This window comes from Dysidea avara, chromosome 8 (assembly GCF_963678975.1).
Source record: "Dysidea avara chromosome 8, odDysAvar1.4, whole genome shotgun sequence".
NCBI lineage: Eukaryota > Metazoa > Porifera > Demospongiae > Dictyoceratida > Dysideidae > Dysidea > Dysidea avara.
In genome coordinates this window covers 27,762,044-27,780,707 of record NC_089279.1, presented here as the reverse complement: position 1 = coordinate 27,780,707, position 18,664 = coordinate 27,762,044, and the positions used below count along the sequence as shown (strand labels likewise).

General features: G+C 36.0%; 2 protein-coding genes and 1 long non-coding RNA gene across 13 annotated transcripts; 2 read left to right on the top strand and 1 right to left on the bottom strand.

The window, feature by feature from the left end:
• Positions 1–2,365: 2,365 nt before the first annotated feature.
• Positions 2,366–6,613, top strand: LOC136263031 (uncharacterized). Of its 11 annotated transcripts, none has more exons than XR_010704425.1 (10): positions 2,366–3,086; positions 3,135–3,297; positions 3,420–3,524; positions 3,780–3,844; positions 3,905–3,933; positions 3,984–4,120; positions 4,552–4,616; positions 4,676–6,019; positions 6,067–6,150; positions 6,206–6,613. XR_010704425.1 is itself a non-coding variant. In XM_066057476.1 (10 exons), exons 5-10 carry the CDS (start codon positions 3,624–3,626, stop codon positions 4,749–4,751), a joined length of 369 nt encoding a protein of 122 aa, XP_065913548.1. In that variant the 5' UTR covers positions 2,513–2,758; positions 2,879–3,086; positions 3,135–3,297; positions 3,420–3,524; positions 3,575–3,623; the 3' UTR covers positions 4,752–4,838. The 11 variants fall into 11 exon arrangements, 9 of the variants coding, with proteins under 9 accessions (XP_065913548.1, XP_065913547.1, XP_065913550.1 ...); XR_010704424.1 differs by having other exon boundaries at positions 3,575–3,844; positions 6,206–6,610; XM_066057476.1 differs by lacking the exons at positions 6,067–6,150; positions 6,206–6,613 and adding an exon at positions 3,575–3,661 and having other exon boundaries at positions 2,513–2,758; positions 2,879–3,086; positions 3,781–3,844; positions 4,024–4,120; positions 4,676–4,838.
• Positions 6,614–10,743: 4,130 nt separating this feature from the next.
• Positions 10,744–11,121, top strand: LOC136263882 (uncharacterized). Its single transcript, XR_010704820.1, has 3 exons — positions 10,744–10,883; positions 10,932–10,974; positions 11,025–11,121. It is a non-coding gene; the product is annotated as an uncharacterized lncRNA (long non-coding RNA).
• A 762-nt stretch (positions 11,122–11,883) lies between these two features.
• LOC136264906 (uncharacterized) lies at positions 11,884–18,621 on the bottom strand. Its single transcript, XM_066059672.1, has 30 exons — positions 18,481–18,621; positions 16,823–17,008; positions 16,723–16,761; positions 16,645–16,677; positions 16,351–16,404; positions 16,272–16,292; positions 16,139–16,174; positions 16,013–16,077; positions 15,850–15,936; positions 15,766–15,794; positions 15,612–15,684; positions 15,526–15,556; positions 15,364–15,468; positions 15,246–15,317; positions 15,001–15,177; positions 14,913–14,945; positions 14,714–14,857; positions 14,580–14,646; positions 14,468–14,529; positions 14,290–14,335; positions 14,189–14,235; positions 14,076–14,147; positions 13,944–14,020; positions 13,827–13,893; positions 13,718–13,772; positions 13,369–13,448; positions 12,573–12,666; positions 12,470–12,516; positions 12,328–12,411; positions 11,884–12,273 (listed from the first exon to the last, which is right to left on the bottom strand). Exons 1-30 carry the CDS (start codon positions 18,619–18,621, stop codon positions 11,938–11,940), a joined length of 2,460 nt encoding a protein of 819 aa, XP_065915744.1. The 3' UTR covers positions 11,884–11,937.
• Between the last annotated feature and the right edge of the window lie 43 nt (positions 18,622–18,664).

The window sequence follows — 18,664 nt, the reverse complement described above, 5'->3', positions numbered from 1 at the left end:
GATATCTGAAGCGGCCAAGAATACCATTACTAAAGTTTAATCCATGCAAGAACACCTTGGCTATAAAACAGGTGTATACATGAAAGTAACTGGCAACTGAAATGGCTGATATCTGAAGCGGCCAAGAATGAATGGTCATATACAACTAATTCAAAAATTTAACACTGAACCTTTATAATTCAGCTGTGTTCTATATTCACTCTTGCTGCATCGTAAAGTAATTTCTTTTAACCCTAATTGGCTGGTAATTTGGCCGCCTTTTTTAATAGTCAGTATAATAGAGCAAAAAAAGGTGGCCAAATTACCAGCCAATTAGGGTTAAAAGAAATTACTTTACGATGCAGCAAGAGTGAATATAGAACACAGCTGAATTATAAAGGTTCAGTGTTAAATTTTTGAATTAGTTGTATATGACCATTCATTCTTGGCCGCTTCAGATATCAGCCATTTCAGTTACCAGTTACTTTCATGTATATACCTGTTTTATAGCCAAGGTGTTCTTGCATGGATTAAACTTTAGTAATGGTATTCTTGGCCGCTTCAGATATCAGCTCTTTTAAGTTACCAGTTACTTTTCACTTCAGCTAAGCTGTTTTTTCTTTTTCTTTTTTACATTGGGTTCCAGGTACTTGTAGTTTCTTGGGCGCGCCTTTTTTACAGCGAAGGTGTTTTTGGGGTGGATATCACTCATTTTTGTCAGTTATAGACTCTACATTTGGTTTAAAAGGTAATTTTTTTGGAAATGAGCAATTAACATTAAGGGTGCTCTGTACAGTCCGCTTATATGGCTTCCCATGAAATTTAATTTGTTCTATAACTTACAAATGGTTTTAGCAAATGTTCTGTACTTTTTTACTGGATATATGCTAACACTAGTACACAGTTTAGTCCAAACCCAACTGCTAAATTTGCTTTAGAACATGAGTTACAGTTTTTCCCTTTATACTAGAACTAGTCCTACAGTTTACACACTAGAGCCTTGATACTTTTATGATACACTATGCTAAACAGCACAAACCATTGTGCGTTTTTATTTTTGTCTTTTAGCTTCTCATTCATCACATATTTATCTTTTGGGTTGACACTCCCAGAAATCCTTTCTTTACTTCCATGTTATTCATCATCTGAACTTGCTATTTAAAAATGGCAAACGCTCTTCTTTGGCAAAATTGCTAAAGTAGCTTGTGTGAAAATTTCATGTCCATTGGATTAAAAATGATGGAGTAGTTCTAATTTAAGTGAGAGGGTGTAGAATAGCAAGATGCGTGCGCTTGTTGCTATGGGATACCTAATTTATGGGTACTAAAATGTGTCAACATGTCACAGACTAATTAAGTGACCATAATATTTCTTTTAGTGCAAAACAGACTATGTCTTGGGAAGCCTTGTACGAACTGTACAGAGCACCCTTAATGCAGAATATTATCTTGGAGAGTCAGTAAAATCCATACATAATAATGATTGTTTCATAACACCGTAAATTCGGAAGTATGAATTTACGGTGTAGTATGACTGTTCCATTAGAGTAAATTTATTTTTACTGCCTGCACGTGATGAATATATCTCATATCTGTGCATGTTAAATGCTTCAGACACCTAATTAAACTTGCAAGTGCCTAATTAGTTCACAGTTGCTACACAACTATAAATACATTTGTAATTGTTATCATCATAATCATTTATCATGTTATAACCATTTTTTAATATTTTGGTCACAACTTCAGGATTAGAGCAGCAGAGAAAGGAATAGAGGACTCAACCATCAAGACTTGTATATGGGAGATGGAACAGTATTGCGATGGACAATGCTGGTACTAACCCCTCAAGGGTGTTGCAGTACAGTATAGATGCAAGACCAGAGCCTTGATCGTCACCTTTTGACTGTGGTCACAACTTCAGGATTGGAGCAGCAGAGAAAGGAATGGAGGACTCAATCATCAAGACTCGGGGAGATGGAATAGTATTGTCATGGACAATGCCAGCACTAACCCCTCAAGGATGTCACAGTGCAGTATCGATACAACCACTCCAACCAGTGCATAAGACCAGAGCTCGATCATCACCTTTTGACTGAAATTTTTATACTTGATGAAGCAATTAAAACAAAAAAGTTGTAGCACTTATACTTTCCTGAGGGAGCATGCCCCCAGAGTCCCAGACTCCCTTGCCTGTTCAGCAGAATAATAGGATTGAGCCTTACTACCACTTTCACCTTTATTCTTGGCCTGAATGTACATATCAGCAACATAATACAGTAGCCGTAGATAATGCTAGTTAATGCCCCTAGGCAGAGCTATAGGGGTGGGAATTTTTCCCTACTATCATACTATCATAGTAGTTCTTCTCGCAGTTCTTTGCCTGGTCATCATCAACTGCTGTCCATCAACTGCTGTCAAAACATTAGTCTCGTCCCCCAGACCCTTCCTCAAGCATGCTTATCACACAAAAATAACTTAGTTTAGCAGTGCACAAACAATTATTCATTGACAGTTTATACTATAATAAAGTACACTTACCGCATTGTTGAACCATGTATACCACCAGAATCCACCAGATTGACAACTAACACGTGATCTATTTAGGGGAAATCTCGTGGAAAGTCCCTAATTACCTTAAGCGGACACTCATGATACGTGGTTTTAAATTGAATGGTTTAAGAATGTAACTAGATGGTGAGGCGTACTTTAATCGGCTCGACTTTACTGAGAAACTCGAGCCCCTCGTGAGAAACTACATCGCTTGAGCAACGCTTGAAAAAGTAAGAGTCAAGAATACTGAGGGACTCTATGATATATGCCGGTCTTGAATGCTAACGAGGAGTGAAGTTTGTGCAACGTGTCACATCGCCACACACTGATTCACCGTGTTTGTGCGATAGGGTTTTTGGACCTGTCCACCAGATGTTGAAAGGAAATTCATTCCACCACATGTTGAAAGGAAATTCATTGCAACTTGTGAAGTTATTGGTATACTCATTGTTGGGGTCCATGGGGACATCGATGATCATTTACCAGTCAGCTGTAAGTAATATCACAACAGAAGGAAAGGAACCATTTCTATACCACTATGGCATACTGATTTTCCAGGTCAGTTTATGTACACCCAACCACAGAAATGTAGAACTTTGGTTGCAGGTGGAAAATAAACACCTTTTTACTCAGTTACAAGAGATTCACCCAGCTGGGATAAAATGTTGAAGTGAATGTCATTAGTACCTACTTGCGGTTCATCAGGTATTGGACAATTCCAAGTGTCCAGATTATGCAGTTGTCCTCATGTTCAAGTTTACACGTTTAGGCAAGTTCCACAACGTCCTATAATCTATTACTATATCAGTGTGGAATAATGCTTATATAATATTTTTCATATTCCAGGCTTTAGGTGTATTGTATTTAACACCTGCTTGTTGGTTTTTGCAGGCCATCTGGTCATACTGGTTTATCCACTAGCAGTTGAATGTGATCATGGTACATATGTAAGTTGAGACCATGCAGGAACAAAGATACAGGTGTCATGAATTTCAGGTCAGTTGACATTCAGAAGAATTGTATTATTGCAATTGTTCTTTTTGTAGTTATCAATTATCAGCGACCAGTTTGTGATAGCGTACTTTTGTTTGACTAATGACCAAATGTTCTGGTTTACATGCTTACCCTACAGTTATGTTACTCACTTAACCTGCATATGGGATATATATATTTTTAGTTCATTTTGATTATTTATCGTTTATTGGTACAGCCTGGCATATTGATTTTTTGCACATTCTCTTTTTAATTCAGTGCCTGCTGGATTGTTTCGTCAGATATCGAAACAGATGTCTTTGGTGTTGCGACCGATGTTCCAGGTCAGTTTACATGTGTGTTTAATTTAAGGTTGACTTCAGTGCCTGCTTATTCTTTTACAGGTCTCGGTATTGAGTGTCATGAATTTCAGGTCAGTTGACGTACAGAAGAATTGTATTATTGCAATTGTTGTTTTTGTAGTTATCAATTATCACTGTATACTAGTGATGTGAATTTGCAGGTCAGTCTACTCAGATGTACGTATCAGGCATAGTGTTGATGGGTTCGAACAAGTATCCAGTGTAGACTGTAGTGGCATCAAGGGTGTTAATTTCCAGGTCAGTTTACATGTTGTGATGTTAGTGATTTTTTCCTAGTACCCAGATGTTAAGTGTATTGTATTTAATGCCCACCTGTTATGTTTTTAAATTATGGTATATCAGTGTAGACAGTGCAACAGTAAGCCTTCTGTGTTGTAGTAACTATTTCATAATATTATGCTGTTGTCCCGAAATGGCACAATTTTTGGGCAACCAGTGTGAAGTCCAGAGGTACAAACATTGTATTATAACCAAGTTGTGATAGCGTACTTTTGTTTGACTAATGTCCTAATGTTCTGGTTTGACTAATGTCCTAATGTTCTGCTTACCCAACAGTTATGTTATTCATTCACTTAGCCTGGGATATAATTTTTGTTCATTTTGATTATCCATGCTATTATTGACACAGCCCGGCATATTGATTTTTTGTACATTCTTTTTTAATTCAGTGCCTGCTGGATTGTGTCATCAGATATCAAAACAAGTGTTTTTGGCGTTGCGACCGATGTTCCAGGTCAGTTGCATGAGTGTTTAATTTAAGGTTAACTTCAGTGCCTGCTTATTCTTTTACAGGTCTCAGTATCGTCATGCTGACATACAAGAAATCATCACTATTGTTGGAACTATTTTTAGTCAAGTCTTGATGTGATGTTAATTAACGTTGTTACACATTGTTGTATGTTTACCATATGGCAAGAAATTATCATGGCCATCATGAAATTTGAATATTGTGTAAGTTGTGTGGAACAACCCCAACTCATCATGGTCACTGGCAAACCACGAACCACATTCGAGCCACAACACCACCAACCACATTCGAGCAATCCATTACAAAATGTTGTTGCACCATTTGTGTGTGCATAATACTTAATGAAAGCCACAACACAAGCTACATGGTACACACTACATAGAGGTGGTAACCCCTAAAGGCTTGTTACCTTTTGCAGGCCTGCCAACTCTCACGGATTTACTGTGAGTCTCACGGTTTCACTACCCTGCTCAAGGGCAGTAGATCGAATCTCACGGATTTCAAATTTAAAGTCGAGACTTTTTTTTTTTTTTTTTTTTTTTTTTGGTCTCAGCATAGCATCTACCAGTTTTTTTTACTACACACTGCAATACTACAATAAAGGTACAGAAATCTCAAGATTTTTTTACTTTCCAGGTTGGCAGGCCTGCTTTTGTATTCACCTTACCAGCCTTTGTGGTTAATCTATTAAAAATTACATGTAAATAGAGAATTGAAGAGTATGCTTAAAGCACCTTCGCTAGTGATCTTGTTCTTCAAACCAGACAACTGGCGATTTATAAACGCTCGCATGGGGTGTGGTACTAAATGGAATTTAAAAGATTTCTGCTTAAAACGCCATCCCTAGGGAACTTACAGTTCAGCACGCTGTCACAACTTGTTTATCAGGCATTAGAGTTTGTGTCCACGTCGTGTCTTTAAAAGTTATTGTAGGGATTAGAGATTGATTGAAGAAAATACGCGTATAGGCAAACCAGGATTGGATAATGTCAGTGCTAGATGGACTATACAAATACGGCTATGTTGACTGGTTGACTGGTATAACGTGACAGTAGTTGTAACATAAGGTAGAGAAATAAAGTGAAATACGCCTATTTTTTTATTTTGCGATGGTTACTTTTTTATTTTAGCGAGGTCGCAAGAAAACTATAACGACTCCTAAAGATTTTTTTATCACGTAACGCAATACAAATCTATTGAGAGATGTTGCGTAATTTAGGACTAATATTGCGAAACCGGCCCTACACGTAAATAACTCACAGTAGTGGCCGCGCGTCTTTTAATTGGGCGTGCGCTTTGTAGTTTCTTGGCCGTGCGACTCACTACCGTGAGTCTTGATAGCCATTGATGCTGTAAGGAAAAATGTTGCTGGTCACTTGCAGACAAAGGTACACATGGGCACATAATGGAACAATGATGTAATATTTCTTTACAGCATGGAGTGAACATTAGCTCAACTTCACGGAGGACAAAGGCTTACAAAAGGATAGAAAAACCAATACTAGATTACCAGGAAAATGTATGACATGCAAATATTGTTAATGGCTAGCTATTCATGTTGCATGTTTTGCTAGGTGTCAAACAGGAGATTTGTAATGCCTTCATTAGCAAATTGTGTAGACTTGAGCACACATAATAACTTCACTAACAGGTCAAAATCATCTTCAGAAGCTAATATTCATTTGCCAACTATCCACAAACAGCAGCCAAAACTAATTTCAGAAGTTCTTCAATAGACGATGCATCCTTATGCAACCAGGCGTACTCCAGCTACGGCTAATGTCTTAAGATTATTTGCTTGCAAATCATCTCAATAGCGACAGAAGGCTACACACATTCTTCCACGTGTGGAGAATACTGCTAACATCACAGGAACAAAAGCAGAAAGGCCATGGTACTGACTGATTACTCAAATATATGTGCAGTACAATTATCATACTCACATTGACTGAATTTATGTAATAATTATTTTACTTTGAAAAGTTTCATAACAAAGTGTATATATAACAGTATCACGTCAGTTTCTGTAATGTGGTAAAGTATTTCTAAAATTAAAATTATTTTAATGAAACGAATGCTTAGTATACATGTAAGTGGCAACACCATTAATTTTATAGTTACATATCAATTATTAATAACATACATATCCCACACATGACCATACTCTAGTATCATTATATTTTGGCAAATGTACGAGTTAATTCATATTAATTTTACTAGAACACACCTAATTTCAGTTAATTTTTTATTGTATGGGTTTACACTACATCTAGCATGTAGGCCTGCATCAAATATGCCAGCACAATAGAAAGCATAATAGGCTGGTGCAGGAGTGCGTAATGGGTGGATATTTCAAACTATTGAGCTTAATTCTATTGAAATAGATCAATACTCCCTAATCAGTGGAACCTGTAAACTACAATAGAGCACTCACATAAACACTGCACATACATAAATACGAGTGGCAAAGCTTGCAGCATTATTAGTTACATCTCAATAGCAATCGCATACCTGATAACATACTTGTAATCAAGTGTCTAGTATACTTGTATGGATACTTACTAAGGCAATTAAACTTTATCAGCTTACTTCATTGCCATCTGCATTAGTTGCTAATACAATTTCACATAACTGCAAATTGCACAGATACCTGATAACATCACTTAGTATAGCTTGCAACTTAGAAGTTGCTAAAACCTTGTAACTGTGCTAAAATTATATAGCTCCTGAAGTATCTCACCTGTGTGACTATATTACACATATTTTAGCAAAGTTATATAGTATAGTGATTTGGTATATATCCCAAAAGATTTTGTTGACAGTAAATATATATAGAAAATGGCTCAAAGCAATAGAGATAGTATACTACTGTAACAACAACTTGATGACATTAAACTAAGAGTTGAAATGGTAACAGTATTATATTGTTCTGATGTTAATGGCATCATCAGTTTATATACATAGATACTAGAAAGCTATAAACCTTATCAACCAATATTCACAAGATAGAACAATGTTTGTAAGTCAGAGTATAGATGTACATAATATATCAAGATCAACAAGTTAACCTGTAACTTTGGCATAACATGTTTCAAACCACCAACATATAGATGGTGTGTGTCATTTGTCAATTCCCAACTAGGGGAGAATTATAATTTAGTACAAAATGTGGTGTCCTACAGACCTTCAGCAGTTGTGCTGTAAAGCCTTAATAAATGAACTAATATCCATTTGGTTCCACATGGGGTACTTTGAGATAATAAGTCGCTCTCTAGAGTTCCTTGTATACATATACATGAAATTGACAAAGAGAAAACATCCTGACCGCCTGGCAGACTCCTGTAAGCGTTCGAGCGTTAATCAGATGGCTGCAGGTTCAAGGCTGCCTAGGTCCAGTCATGAATTTTTTCTCCTTTCTCCACCTTTTCAAACTGTAATAACTTTGAACAGGCTGTAGGACCAGTTGTCCTACAGACCTTCAGCACTTGTGCTATAAAGCCTTAAAAAATAAAATTAAATTTAAAAATAGGTAGTGTTCAACTGAAAAGTTCAAAATATTAACCAAGTTTACCTGCTTAAAACTTTCCTCTTCACTATGCACACTTATGTAATTGTGTAGAATCGGATTAAGGATTTGATCAATAAACTTCAATATGAACAATCACATAAAACTTCAGTAAGTGATATTTTTTTAATGCATGCATACACACACGCATACGCATATATACATACATACATACATACATGTGACAAATACAGCATGCACATGCACAAACGCATAATGAAAGTTTGGCTCTGTTTGTATTCTAGGAACTTCAAACAGTGCACAATGTAAGTACTATGTGTAACTAATACAGTGATAGAAAGATAATTTGTCTTTAGTTCTTCACAGCCCAATCATGTAAGATTGATCAATTCATTGATGATGTGAGTTTGTAGCATTATACAATAAATTGTTGTTTGCAAAACTACAATAGAAACGTTAGGATGGTAACAAGATTCCTGACTTCAACCTCTTTTAGTAAGTATTAAAGAATTTCCCCATTTTACTCTTTTATTGCCAGTCAAATGTGTGTTGATACTGAGGCAGCACTGGAGAAATTTAAAACACTGATCAAGTCAAAAGTCAAGCTATACAACTCACAATGCAGGTACAGTAGCTAGCATTATAACACCATCAACACTGAAGGATCAAGTTTGGTAATAAATACCATACATCAAGAAATTATAGCAGTAACAAGAAATACACACTGCATGCAAAGTGAAATTTGCAAGCAGACATTTTGTACTTGGAAGCACTGGTACTGTATGTTGGTACATTCAACAGTGCCAGCAGTAAACTTGTACCATTAATAGGATCTCAATTTCAAAATGTATAGGTCTGAGAAAAGCCCTTCTCTTGCTCCTCTTGGACTTATAAGACAACATTGACACCAAGACAAGCAGGGAATTATTCACACTGTTTTGAAGTACAGAAAGCCAATGGACAAATATGAAGACAACAGTTTTACATGAATAAACTGTGAAGAAATTGGTTTGTCTGTTTATTTATTTTTTTTTTAAATTTATTTATTTATTAAGACTTTACAGCACAAGTGCTGAAGGTCTGTAGAGGGACTCCTGGTCCTACAGCCTGTTTAAAGTTGTTACAGATAGTATGTTTGAAATAGTGGAGAAAGGAGAAAAAATCCATGACTGGACCTGGGCAGTCTCGAACCTGCAGCCATCCAATTAATGCTCAAACGCTTACAGGAGTTTGCCAGGTGGTCAGGATGTTTTCTCCTTGTTAATTTCAAGCGTATATATCCATAGGAACCTTAGAGAGTGACTTTATTATCTCAAAGTACCCCAAGTGGACATTATTTTATTTATTAAGGCTTTACAGCACAAGTGCTGAAGGTCTGTAGGACTCCTGGTCCTACAGCCTATTTAAAGTTGTTGCATCAACATTGAGATACTCTAAAAGAACAGTCACTACTCTAATAGAGCATTACATTGATAAAAGTTTTTTGCATACTTCATTTTTAAGAAGCACTGAGTGCTGAGTACACTTAGCCATCAAACAGGCTCTGCCTCAGGACAACTAGTTTGCTAGGTTAACACATGCTTTTCAAAGTATACACTTAATTAAATAGCTATCAAAAATGCTCTCAGATTCAAACATATAGGTTATCTTATTTAAAAGACATCCAACTAGAGTCTTGGTGTGTAAGCATCTTTCATTCATCATGCTATACTAACCGAATTTATGTAAAAGAATATAGCTTGTGTACCAGGGAGTTGTCCTAAGGTATCTTGCTCTTCCTCAAATCTCCTTACCGTCACCTCCTTAACGGTGTCTCCTAGATCCATCTATGGCAAAATGCACTAGCACACTTATACAGTTTATGCACACAATTTGCTTGTGCATTAAAATGTTTACATTTAATTTGTTTGTGTACAAAGTTATATACTGTCATCCCCAGATATGCATGGTTGTTTTACAACACTTATGATTTCCTTATATCTTATGACAATTTATGCATTACATGTAGCTAAACTTGTTCTGTATACTGTATATAGGCATCAACAAACTGCAGAACCAGAGAAAATTACTCACAAAATTAAAAGTATATTATTATAGTATTATTTGTAAATATATGTTCACTGTGTTCATGTATAGGAAAGAACCTTTCCTCCTCCACACGTAGAGTGAATAGTCAACTGCGTGTTTATTACACAAATATTGCTGCTGAGAATTTCAAGTAATTATATACTAGTCACTATGTTAATGATGTACTATAAATTCACAGGATGGAGAAAGAATTCAAGGCAAACCAAAAAGTAAAGTATTATTATATGCTTGATACATTGTAACTTTCATGGGGTGTATTTTATACATGCTTGCTGACATATAAGCTTGTACGTTTTTTTAATGTGGAAAGAAGCTTGAGATTTACAAAAAGCGATATAAAGAGCTAGTAAAGGAGAATGAAGAAGCAACTGCAAAGGCTAATAATGAAGCTGATAAACTTAGGCAACAGCTAGAGAAGATTAATAAAGTAAGCATTCTAGGATGTACAGATCGTATGTAGGATGTACAGTGCTTAGTTACATGTTATACTTAAGAAACATCAAACTTTAAAGCTGATTTTGGAAGGAGAAAATGCATCAACTGACAGCAAAAAGGTCACTAAACAGCCATTATTCATAACAACTTATGACAGCAAACAACTGACTACTACAAACAAGACTACACCACCACCAATATCAGTAAGTTAACCAAATAACATCTGATATAGTATGTCACTATATTAATAGCCACACAAGTCACTCATAATTCATCACACAATGAATATATCAGGTACACATGCTTTATGACTATAATGGTTGCTATCATTTTTATCGTCCTAGAGTAAAACTGAAAATTACAGGCTCAACAGTGCAGATTTAACTAATAAGTATTCTTCATTGCCTGACTTAAAGACCATAAACAGTTTCACAATGGTAGCTAGTAAAAGAAATAAAGTTACAATTATCACACATCCTGAAGTCCTTCGTTGCAAGTTGAAACATCATTAATGTAGTTAGCTCACCTCTAACCTACTTGTCACCAATCTTTCTCCCACGTACATACGTGTAACTGATCGGTCTATCCACCACCATCATCTGATGGTTGTGGATTTGGTAGTTATATACAAGGACTCTGTCTGCCATGGGAAACCTAACCAAAATTGAAGGATCAGGGAGTTATTTATATATGTATATTAGATGGAATTGTGAGTACTTTTGAATGGCAAAGGAGACTTTTGGGTGTAACAGGTATCACTTAGTATACAGGGAAGCAAACCCATTACTTTAGCTGTGATATTAAACGGCAAGGAAGGTAACTTGTCACATTTACTTGGGCATTGACACATTTCATTCCTACATACAGGTGGACGATAAATGCTAGTATGGCATGAATGAGTACATAATTATATTACTATTATATGAATTCTGACATTTTATTTCATGTGCATGTGCAGTGGCCACAGTGAAATATTCGTTTCATTACCATGATAGCTGTGGAATTGATGTGCATTATATATGCATTCTATACTAAGCTGCAAAGGTATCGCCCCTAAAAAGCCATGCATAGTGAAAAAGTTGTGAAATGAAAGGTGCATGGTAACCAAGAAATCACTGCATGGTGTGATTTGCCGACTTCTTGGGCCACACGACACACTACCATGTGCCTTGATTTACTGTAGATTTAGTACATAACAAAATAGTGTATACAATATGAATATTAGTAGTGAGTTACTAAAGTGACATATATACACAATCAGTGTCGTGGTCTTTCTGTTTTGGGTCCTGTGAGTTTAGTTGTGTTCTCTACATGTGGAAGAGCATGTGTCACCTTCTGTTGTTTTTGAGACATTTTACGAGCAAATATTCTTGTGGCATTAGTTGTAGCTGGAGTGTGCCTGGTTGCATAAGGATACATTGTCTGCTGAAGAACTTCTGAAAACCTTCTTGGTTGCTGTTTGTGTATAGTTGGTAAGTGAACAGCTTCTGAAGGTGACTTTGAAGGTGGTTGATTGCTGAAATTGAAACTGCTATTCGCGCTAAAGTCCACGCGATTTGCTAATGAAGGCATTAGAAATTTTCTGCTTGGTGTCTAACAAACAATTCATCAAACAGCATGCATTTTTCTTAAACTCCATATACATACATTTTCCTGATGACTTGGTTGTGGTCTTTCTTTCTTTTTGTAGGCCTTCGTCCTCCATGATGTTGAGCTAATGTTAACTCCATGCTATGAATAATACAGGTCCAACACTACATATTTATGTGGACAATGTACATACATGTACCTTTGTCCTCAAGTGACCAGCCACATTTTTCCTAATTACATCAATGGCTGTATACACACAACACATTGTGCACCATTCATATCATAGTATATACATTACTAGCCTGGAATAGAGAGTGTGCTTAGCCAGTTAGCATTTCCTCCCACTACATTTGTTGCAACTATTTCTTCTTCAGTGCTTTCCATAGAGCTTGTGTGCTGTAAATTCAAAAGGGGGATACATTGTACATGACTGTAATAATAATACATGACAGAACTCGCATACATATATTGCATATATGTAGCTATGTACATACATACTACCAGAATATGTGACCGGGCATGCAAAAACAGGGTATGTGGGCACAAACTACATCCCGTCACTCTACTGGTTGTATCTCAGTACCGGAACAGAATATTTGCATTCTGTAACTTGCATCATAAAGCCTATTAAATGCTTACTAAACGCTAAAAAGTGCATTGTCATAGCATAATGGTACAAAACGTTATGATTGATGAAATTTTGAAAAAGTAGGCAAAAATCATGTGCCCACATGCCCTATTTTCGCAGACCCAGTCACATATGTTAACTGGATTTGCAATCAATAGTCTTCCACACACACATGCAACACTGCAAATTTGAAAGATAATAATTTTGTTTCTGTAAAACACAGAAACCAGAAATTTCTCCATTGATTATTTATATATTGTAGCTAAGTTCTAAATATATACCTCAGAAAGCAATGGCTTTTCTCACTTTGTAGATATGCATTGTCAAAGTTGGAAAGTGAAACATTACTGTGTGTGAAAGATATCTTGTCACAAATTTGGTGACATGCACTATATAGTAACATGACAGTAGTACATAATTGTAGTGCACAGCATTTGCATACAATTATTGTAACAGATATAGTAGCTTACAGGTTTAAGTTTGGGTGCAGGATCATCATTTAGTTGCTCTACTGTGGCGAGGATGTTTCCCAGCATTGACTCTATTTCATCTATAACAATTTAATACAAGTAATGTTGCAGTGGCCAATCCAGGCTTTTAGTATGGGAGTTCCACTCAGAAGCATAGATGCAGAATAGTTAGTACTTGGTAATATGAAGGGTTCAGGGAGATAAATTTACCATAAAGGATGGTAAAATACATAAGCGCTTTAAAAAATTGTCCAAAGATGTGTATACTAGTCTTGTTTGGGATGGTTCTATACATGCAGCTCTCCCATGGATCTACCGCTGTGTGTTGTGCACACTTTCATTTTATTACCTGGAACCTCAAGCTTCTCCATTGATTTGTATAGTTTCTGGATAGTACCATCAACCTTTGTTATGAGTATAGCATTGGTCTGTGTAATACGTACAATAGTTCTACTCACCTTCTTTGAGAGCTGATCAAAGTATGCTACTTGTGTAGTTTCAATTTCCTTCTTGTGTTCTTCATAACTATACAAGTGTATTCTATAATGGAAACCACCTCCTTACTTTACTCTTACTGCTGTACAGATCCTATGATTTCTTCATCAATTCCTTTTAGCTCTTTGTCCAGCCATTTTTGTAGTTCATTAATACTCTATTAGTACAGTTGCTCACATGAAATATCACTACACTTGTTTATCCAAAATTACCTTTTTAGTGTCCTCACTAGTCAGTAAAGTTCTTTTATTTGGTATGGCAGCTAGTTTTCTCTGATGCATCCACTGAAATCATATCATTATGCTACACATTTAAATGCAATTACCTTTAGCTTAATAAACAACTTTAATTCTAACATGACTCGAGAAACAGCTAAAAGGTTTAAATTAGGATTTGTTGTAAACTGTATAGTGCTACTATACTGACCACTTTTGATGACATCCGCCAAGTTATTGATTGGAATAACCAGTTTCTGTAACAAAAATGTTCAAGTAAAATTAATAGTTGTGTAACTTTCAGTTGATGAAAGCATACTTTCAGCCATGGTGCACAAGGAAAAATGTCTTGCAAACTTAAAGTGAAAGTTGCATAACATGCAGCTAACCTTATCACCAAAAATATTGTTAGGAGCAGCATTACTTAAAGTCATCATCAATTTCTCTGATCCTGTGGATGTAGTTATATTGATAATGCACACACCACATGGAATTGAGTACCTTCTCTTCCTAATAAAATCATTATCACATCCACTGCTTCACACAAACAATTGTACTGTTCTCTGTACTACAATGTGAAGATATAATGTTATATACCTTTGCTGTGTTGCATACATCACTTAAAGACATTTTACTTTATGGCTCAAAGTTTCATCAGTCATATTAGTGAGTTCCGCTATTTCCTTCTCAACAGCATTCATTTTTTTCTGCCCTTGCATCAGTAACTCTTCCATAGTGTTAAGCTGTTGTTCCAGTAGTCTAGATGTGTGTTTTGTTGACTGTGTATACATGAGGTAACTTGTAACTGGAAATAAAATGATTTATGCCTCTTACACTTTGTTTCTTAGAGGCAACAGCAGTAGGTACCTACGTACACATATTGAGAACAAACGTTACATTTTGCGATTCAAAAGTCACTAACTTGTTCTTCCTTTTCTTCTTTTTGTTGATTGGTTGTGCTAGTAGAGGGGACAATTATAGTCTTACTATGTGATGCAGCTTCTGATTGTGAGGCTCCAGCGTGTGTGGTCTCATTTTTATCTGCTTGACTGAATTGTCTTGATGCAGCATGGATTGAATTTGCATGATGGTTGACTTGCTACACATAAAAGTAAGAAAAATAAGTTGGAATTACTGCAAGAGTTACTGCAACGTATACCTACACACCTGAGAGGTAGACGTATGTCTAGCAGCTTTATGCTTTAGTGAGTTAACCTCTGTCCTCAACTTCTGAACAGTCTAATGTATTCAACATAATGCACAAATCTCTTGTAGAGGTACTAGCCTCAGCAAGTTCTCTGTTTGATATTTCTATTTCACTTAGTTTGGATTTTTCTGTTTCATTTCTTTGCATTAAATATGAGTTGTGAGTCTTTAAACTCTCAAGCTCCTACAGTGTGTGCAAGCATTAAAAGTGGTGGTATTCCATTTTGAGAGAAGTTCTCACCTCAATCATGCCTTTGATGGTTTTCTCCAGCCTATGCATATGAACTTTATAGACATACAAGTGTGTAGATGATTACATAGTACTACCTGCCACACTTTACAGCCTCGTTTGTATACATAGTGAGTATTTGATCTCTGTTATGTATTCCACTGTCTCCTGCTATATATAGAATATTTCCATATATGCACATTAGCATTACATGGCTTGTGATACAAGCATGTAGCTACTTATAACCATTACCATTTCCATGTGACTGCAAATCTTTTCTTCTAATAAATTAGTGGTCACTAACTTATATAGTATATGTATATAAAAATGACTTACCTAAGAGCATCAGACATCTTAGCAACTAGTTGAGCATTGAGGGTTTTCAGTTGTTGTACCATTTGAAATGCATTCTGAATCGCAGACCTATGTATATTAAGTTGTGCACATGTACAAACATGACATGTACATCCCTAAGGTTGTGTATTCCTTTAATACTTACACAAATTCATTTATATCAGGAATGTGGTGTTCACTTGTACTATAGTTGAGTTCTGCAGCCGCAGCCTATAACAGTGTCATTTCACACTTGCGCTAGCACAAGTTATAAATGCTTATACACACTTACCTCATCAAAGAATCTTTCTAAACATTTCTTGAAAAACTAAATGAATATATCATAAAAATGTAGACCCATGTGGTTAAACAAGCCGACCCAGTTGGAACTTGGCTCCAGCTGAATTATATGTAGTTAAACTTACTTCTTTTACTGAGGATAATTCCTACAAACAAACACACTAGTCAATGACAGTACTTGCATGGTATTCAAATGTTTCTTACCTTTTCTCTTCTAGCTCCCAGTGCTTCATGCTTCTTGAAGAGATTTTCTAATGCCTTGTACAAAAAAAGGGACTTTAAGACCAAACCATCAGTTTCTCATTTTATCTATTAATTTAACCAACTAGGGAATTTATATAATTACACTCAGAGTCATGTGACCAACCTGATTCAGCTATCTATACACATATAGCATTGCATTGCATTGCATTGCATTGCATTGCATTGCATTGCATTGCACTTGTGATTGAGACACTATCAAATTAGTTTGTCTGGCCTGACATATACAACACTCACCTTTACAGGAATAGACACAGCCGCAGCTGATGGCTGTAATAAAGAAATATATAGTGAAATTTTCTATGAAGTCTCTACCATGTATAATTCACTCTCTTCCTCAAAACTCTGAAGTATCTAAATTGTAGAAAATACGTGGCCTGGCTTGTAGTTGTATATGTACAAATAGTTACATCACCTGATCTACTCTTGTTTTTATCATGTCCAGTTCATCAATGATGTTTTGTCTTACATGAACTCTGTTCTCCACAGGAGATGGCTCACGCAGCAATCCCATGCTGGAGGGTCTGAATTGTCTTTGCTTTGTCTTCTTCTTGTACATGCTTACTGGTTCCCTATTCTCAACTGGTCTAGCAAAATTATGCTAATAGAGCTAACAAGAGCTGTTTAAGTTTTGTTAAAGTGTATAAGACTGTGGAGGTGACAAGTTTGTGAGGGAGAAATGGTGCAGAAGCCTTAAGTCAGAAGTATTCATTTGTAGGAATGCTTTCTCTGCTGTACAAAGTATATGAATAAGGATGACCATGTGATTATGGTAGTGCTAACATTAATGATGGCTTTCCTTTAATTGTGTAGATGCTATAACATTATACATGTATTCAGAGTCTACTGTGGTGAAAAACATGCATTCTTGCAAAGCTATCTAAAAGAAAAGACAATGGAGTGTAGGAAGATTTAGGGAGGGAATCTGAAGTTGAGGGTGGATTGTTGGAGTGATTTAGCACATTCAAGCCCACACTAATATAATATTTAACAATGATATGAGACCAGGGTTCTTCCAATGAACTAAGTGACTAAAATAAACGCTGACAGCATGCAATTGAAAGGCCTCTTGTAGTGGTACAATAAGCATCAATCATTGTCGTCATTATCAGCAGTAACCAGTAGAAGCAACAGATCTTGTGGTGTGATGATGCAAATATTATTGTAATTGCATGTGTTTCCAAGGGGATGTTAATTACATGACTTTCTTCATGTCATTTGAAGAATGCTTAATTTGTGTGCTCTCCATTAAAATGACGAAGGACTTAAATTGACTATTTCATTTAAGGTTTGCATAAAATGACCATTTAGATAATTTAGCATGTACCTAGATATCCTTGTCAAATTTTACCATTTTGGGTTGTGTTTGTGTAGTCATCTTGGTCTCCTGTAAAGGGTGGAATTTCACAGGGTAGTGCATTTACCCCTTTACTATGTCTTGTGTACATTAATGAAATGTCCTCATTAATAGATTACTAGAGTTTACTGATAACACTACATTGATATGTGCTGGTGAAAATCATGAAGTTGTGAAATAAAGGACCAACACTGACAGGGGATTGCATCAAGCAGACTGAAACCTATTGTAAATAAATCTAGTGTCATGTGGTTTGCTCAAAAACGTGCTGCATTTACCTACAATCCTAGTAGATGATCACCAGCTTAAGAAAGTGGATAAACAAAAGTATTTTTGACAGACATTTACAGTGGGATCCTCAGTTAAGAGGTATGTTTCAGAGCCACCATTGGCAACTTTTAATATGCCTAAAAGTTGCCATTTGTGGCAATTTATGGAATCAAGTGATTTCCATAATTGGCAAGTTCTAGGTTATAGCCAGAATTGGTGCCAACCATTAAAAGTTGCATCAATTTGGCAACCTGAGGATTCTACTTCAATAGCAACTCTCTCACTAGTAGCCAAATGTGGCATGTTTCAAACCTTGCCAGTTTTGAGAATATTAAGTGTACACTTATATAGTGTGCCATAGAACTTTCGATTATGGGTTTAAGTTTCCATTATTAGCAATAATTTATATCAAGATGCTTTTAGTTTTATCTGATTTCACATCTAACCCAAACCCTAGCCCTAACCCTAACTAACACTACTAGTGAAGTTCCACTGAATGTCCTAATTCTACTAGCGAATGTTCTAATTCTACTAGTGAATGTCCTAATTCTACTAGCGAATGTCCTAATTCTACTAGTGAATGTCATAATTCTACCAGCAAATTTTCCTAAACCTACTAGCACACCTTTA

Bases quoted from the DNA above. Each gene is read 5' to 3' on its own strand.
- LOC136263031 (XM_066057479.1), top strand. From the start codon at position 3,624: ATGACCAAATGTTCTGGTTTACATGCTTACCCTACAGT. The intron at 3,662-3,780 runs TATGTTACTCAC...TTTTAATTCAGT, and splicing joins TTACATGCTTACCCTACAGT to GCCTGCTGGATTGTTTCGTC. The intron at 4,617-4,675 runs GTCAGTTGCATG...ATTCTTTTACAG, and splicing joins CGTTGCGACCGATGTTCCAG to GTCTCAGTATCGTCATGCTG.
- LOC136264906 (XM_066059672.1), bottom strand. From the start codon at position 18,621: ATGACATTCACTAGTAGAATTAGGACATTCGCTAGTAGAATTAGGACA. The intron at 16,405-16,644 runs GTGAGTGTTGTA...TTTTTGTACAAG, and splicing joins CTGTGTCTATTCCTGTAAAG to GCATTAGAAAATCTCTTCAA. The intron at 12,667-13,368 runs GTAAGCTACTAT...TTGAATTTACAG, and splicing joins CTGCACCCAAACTTAAACCT to CACACAAGCTCTATGGAAAG.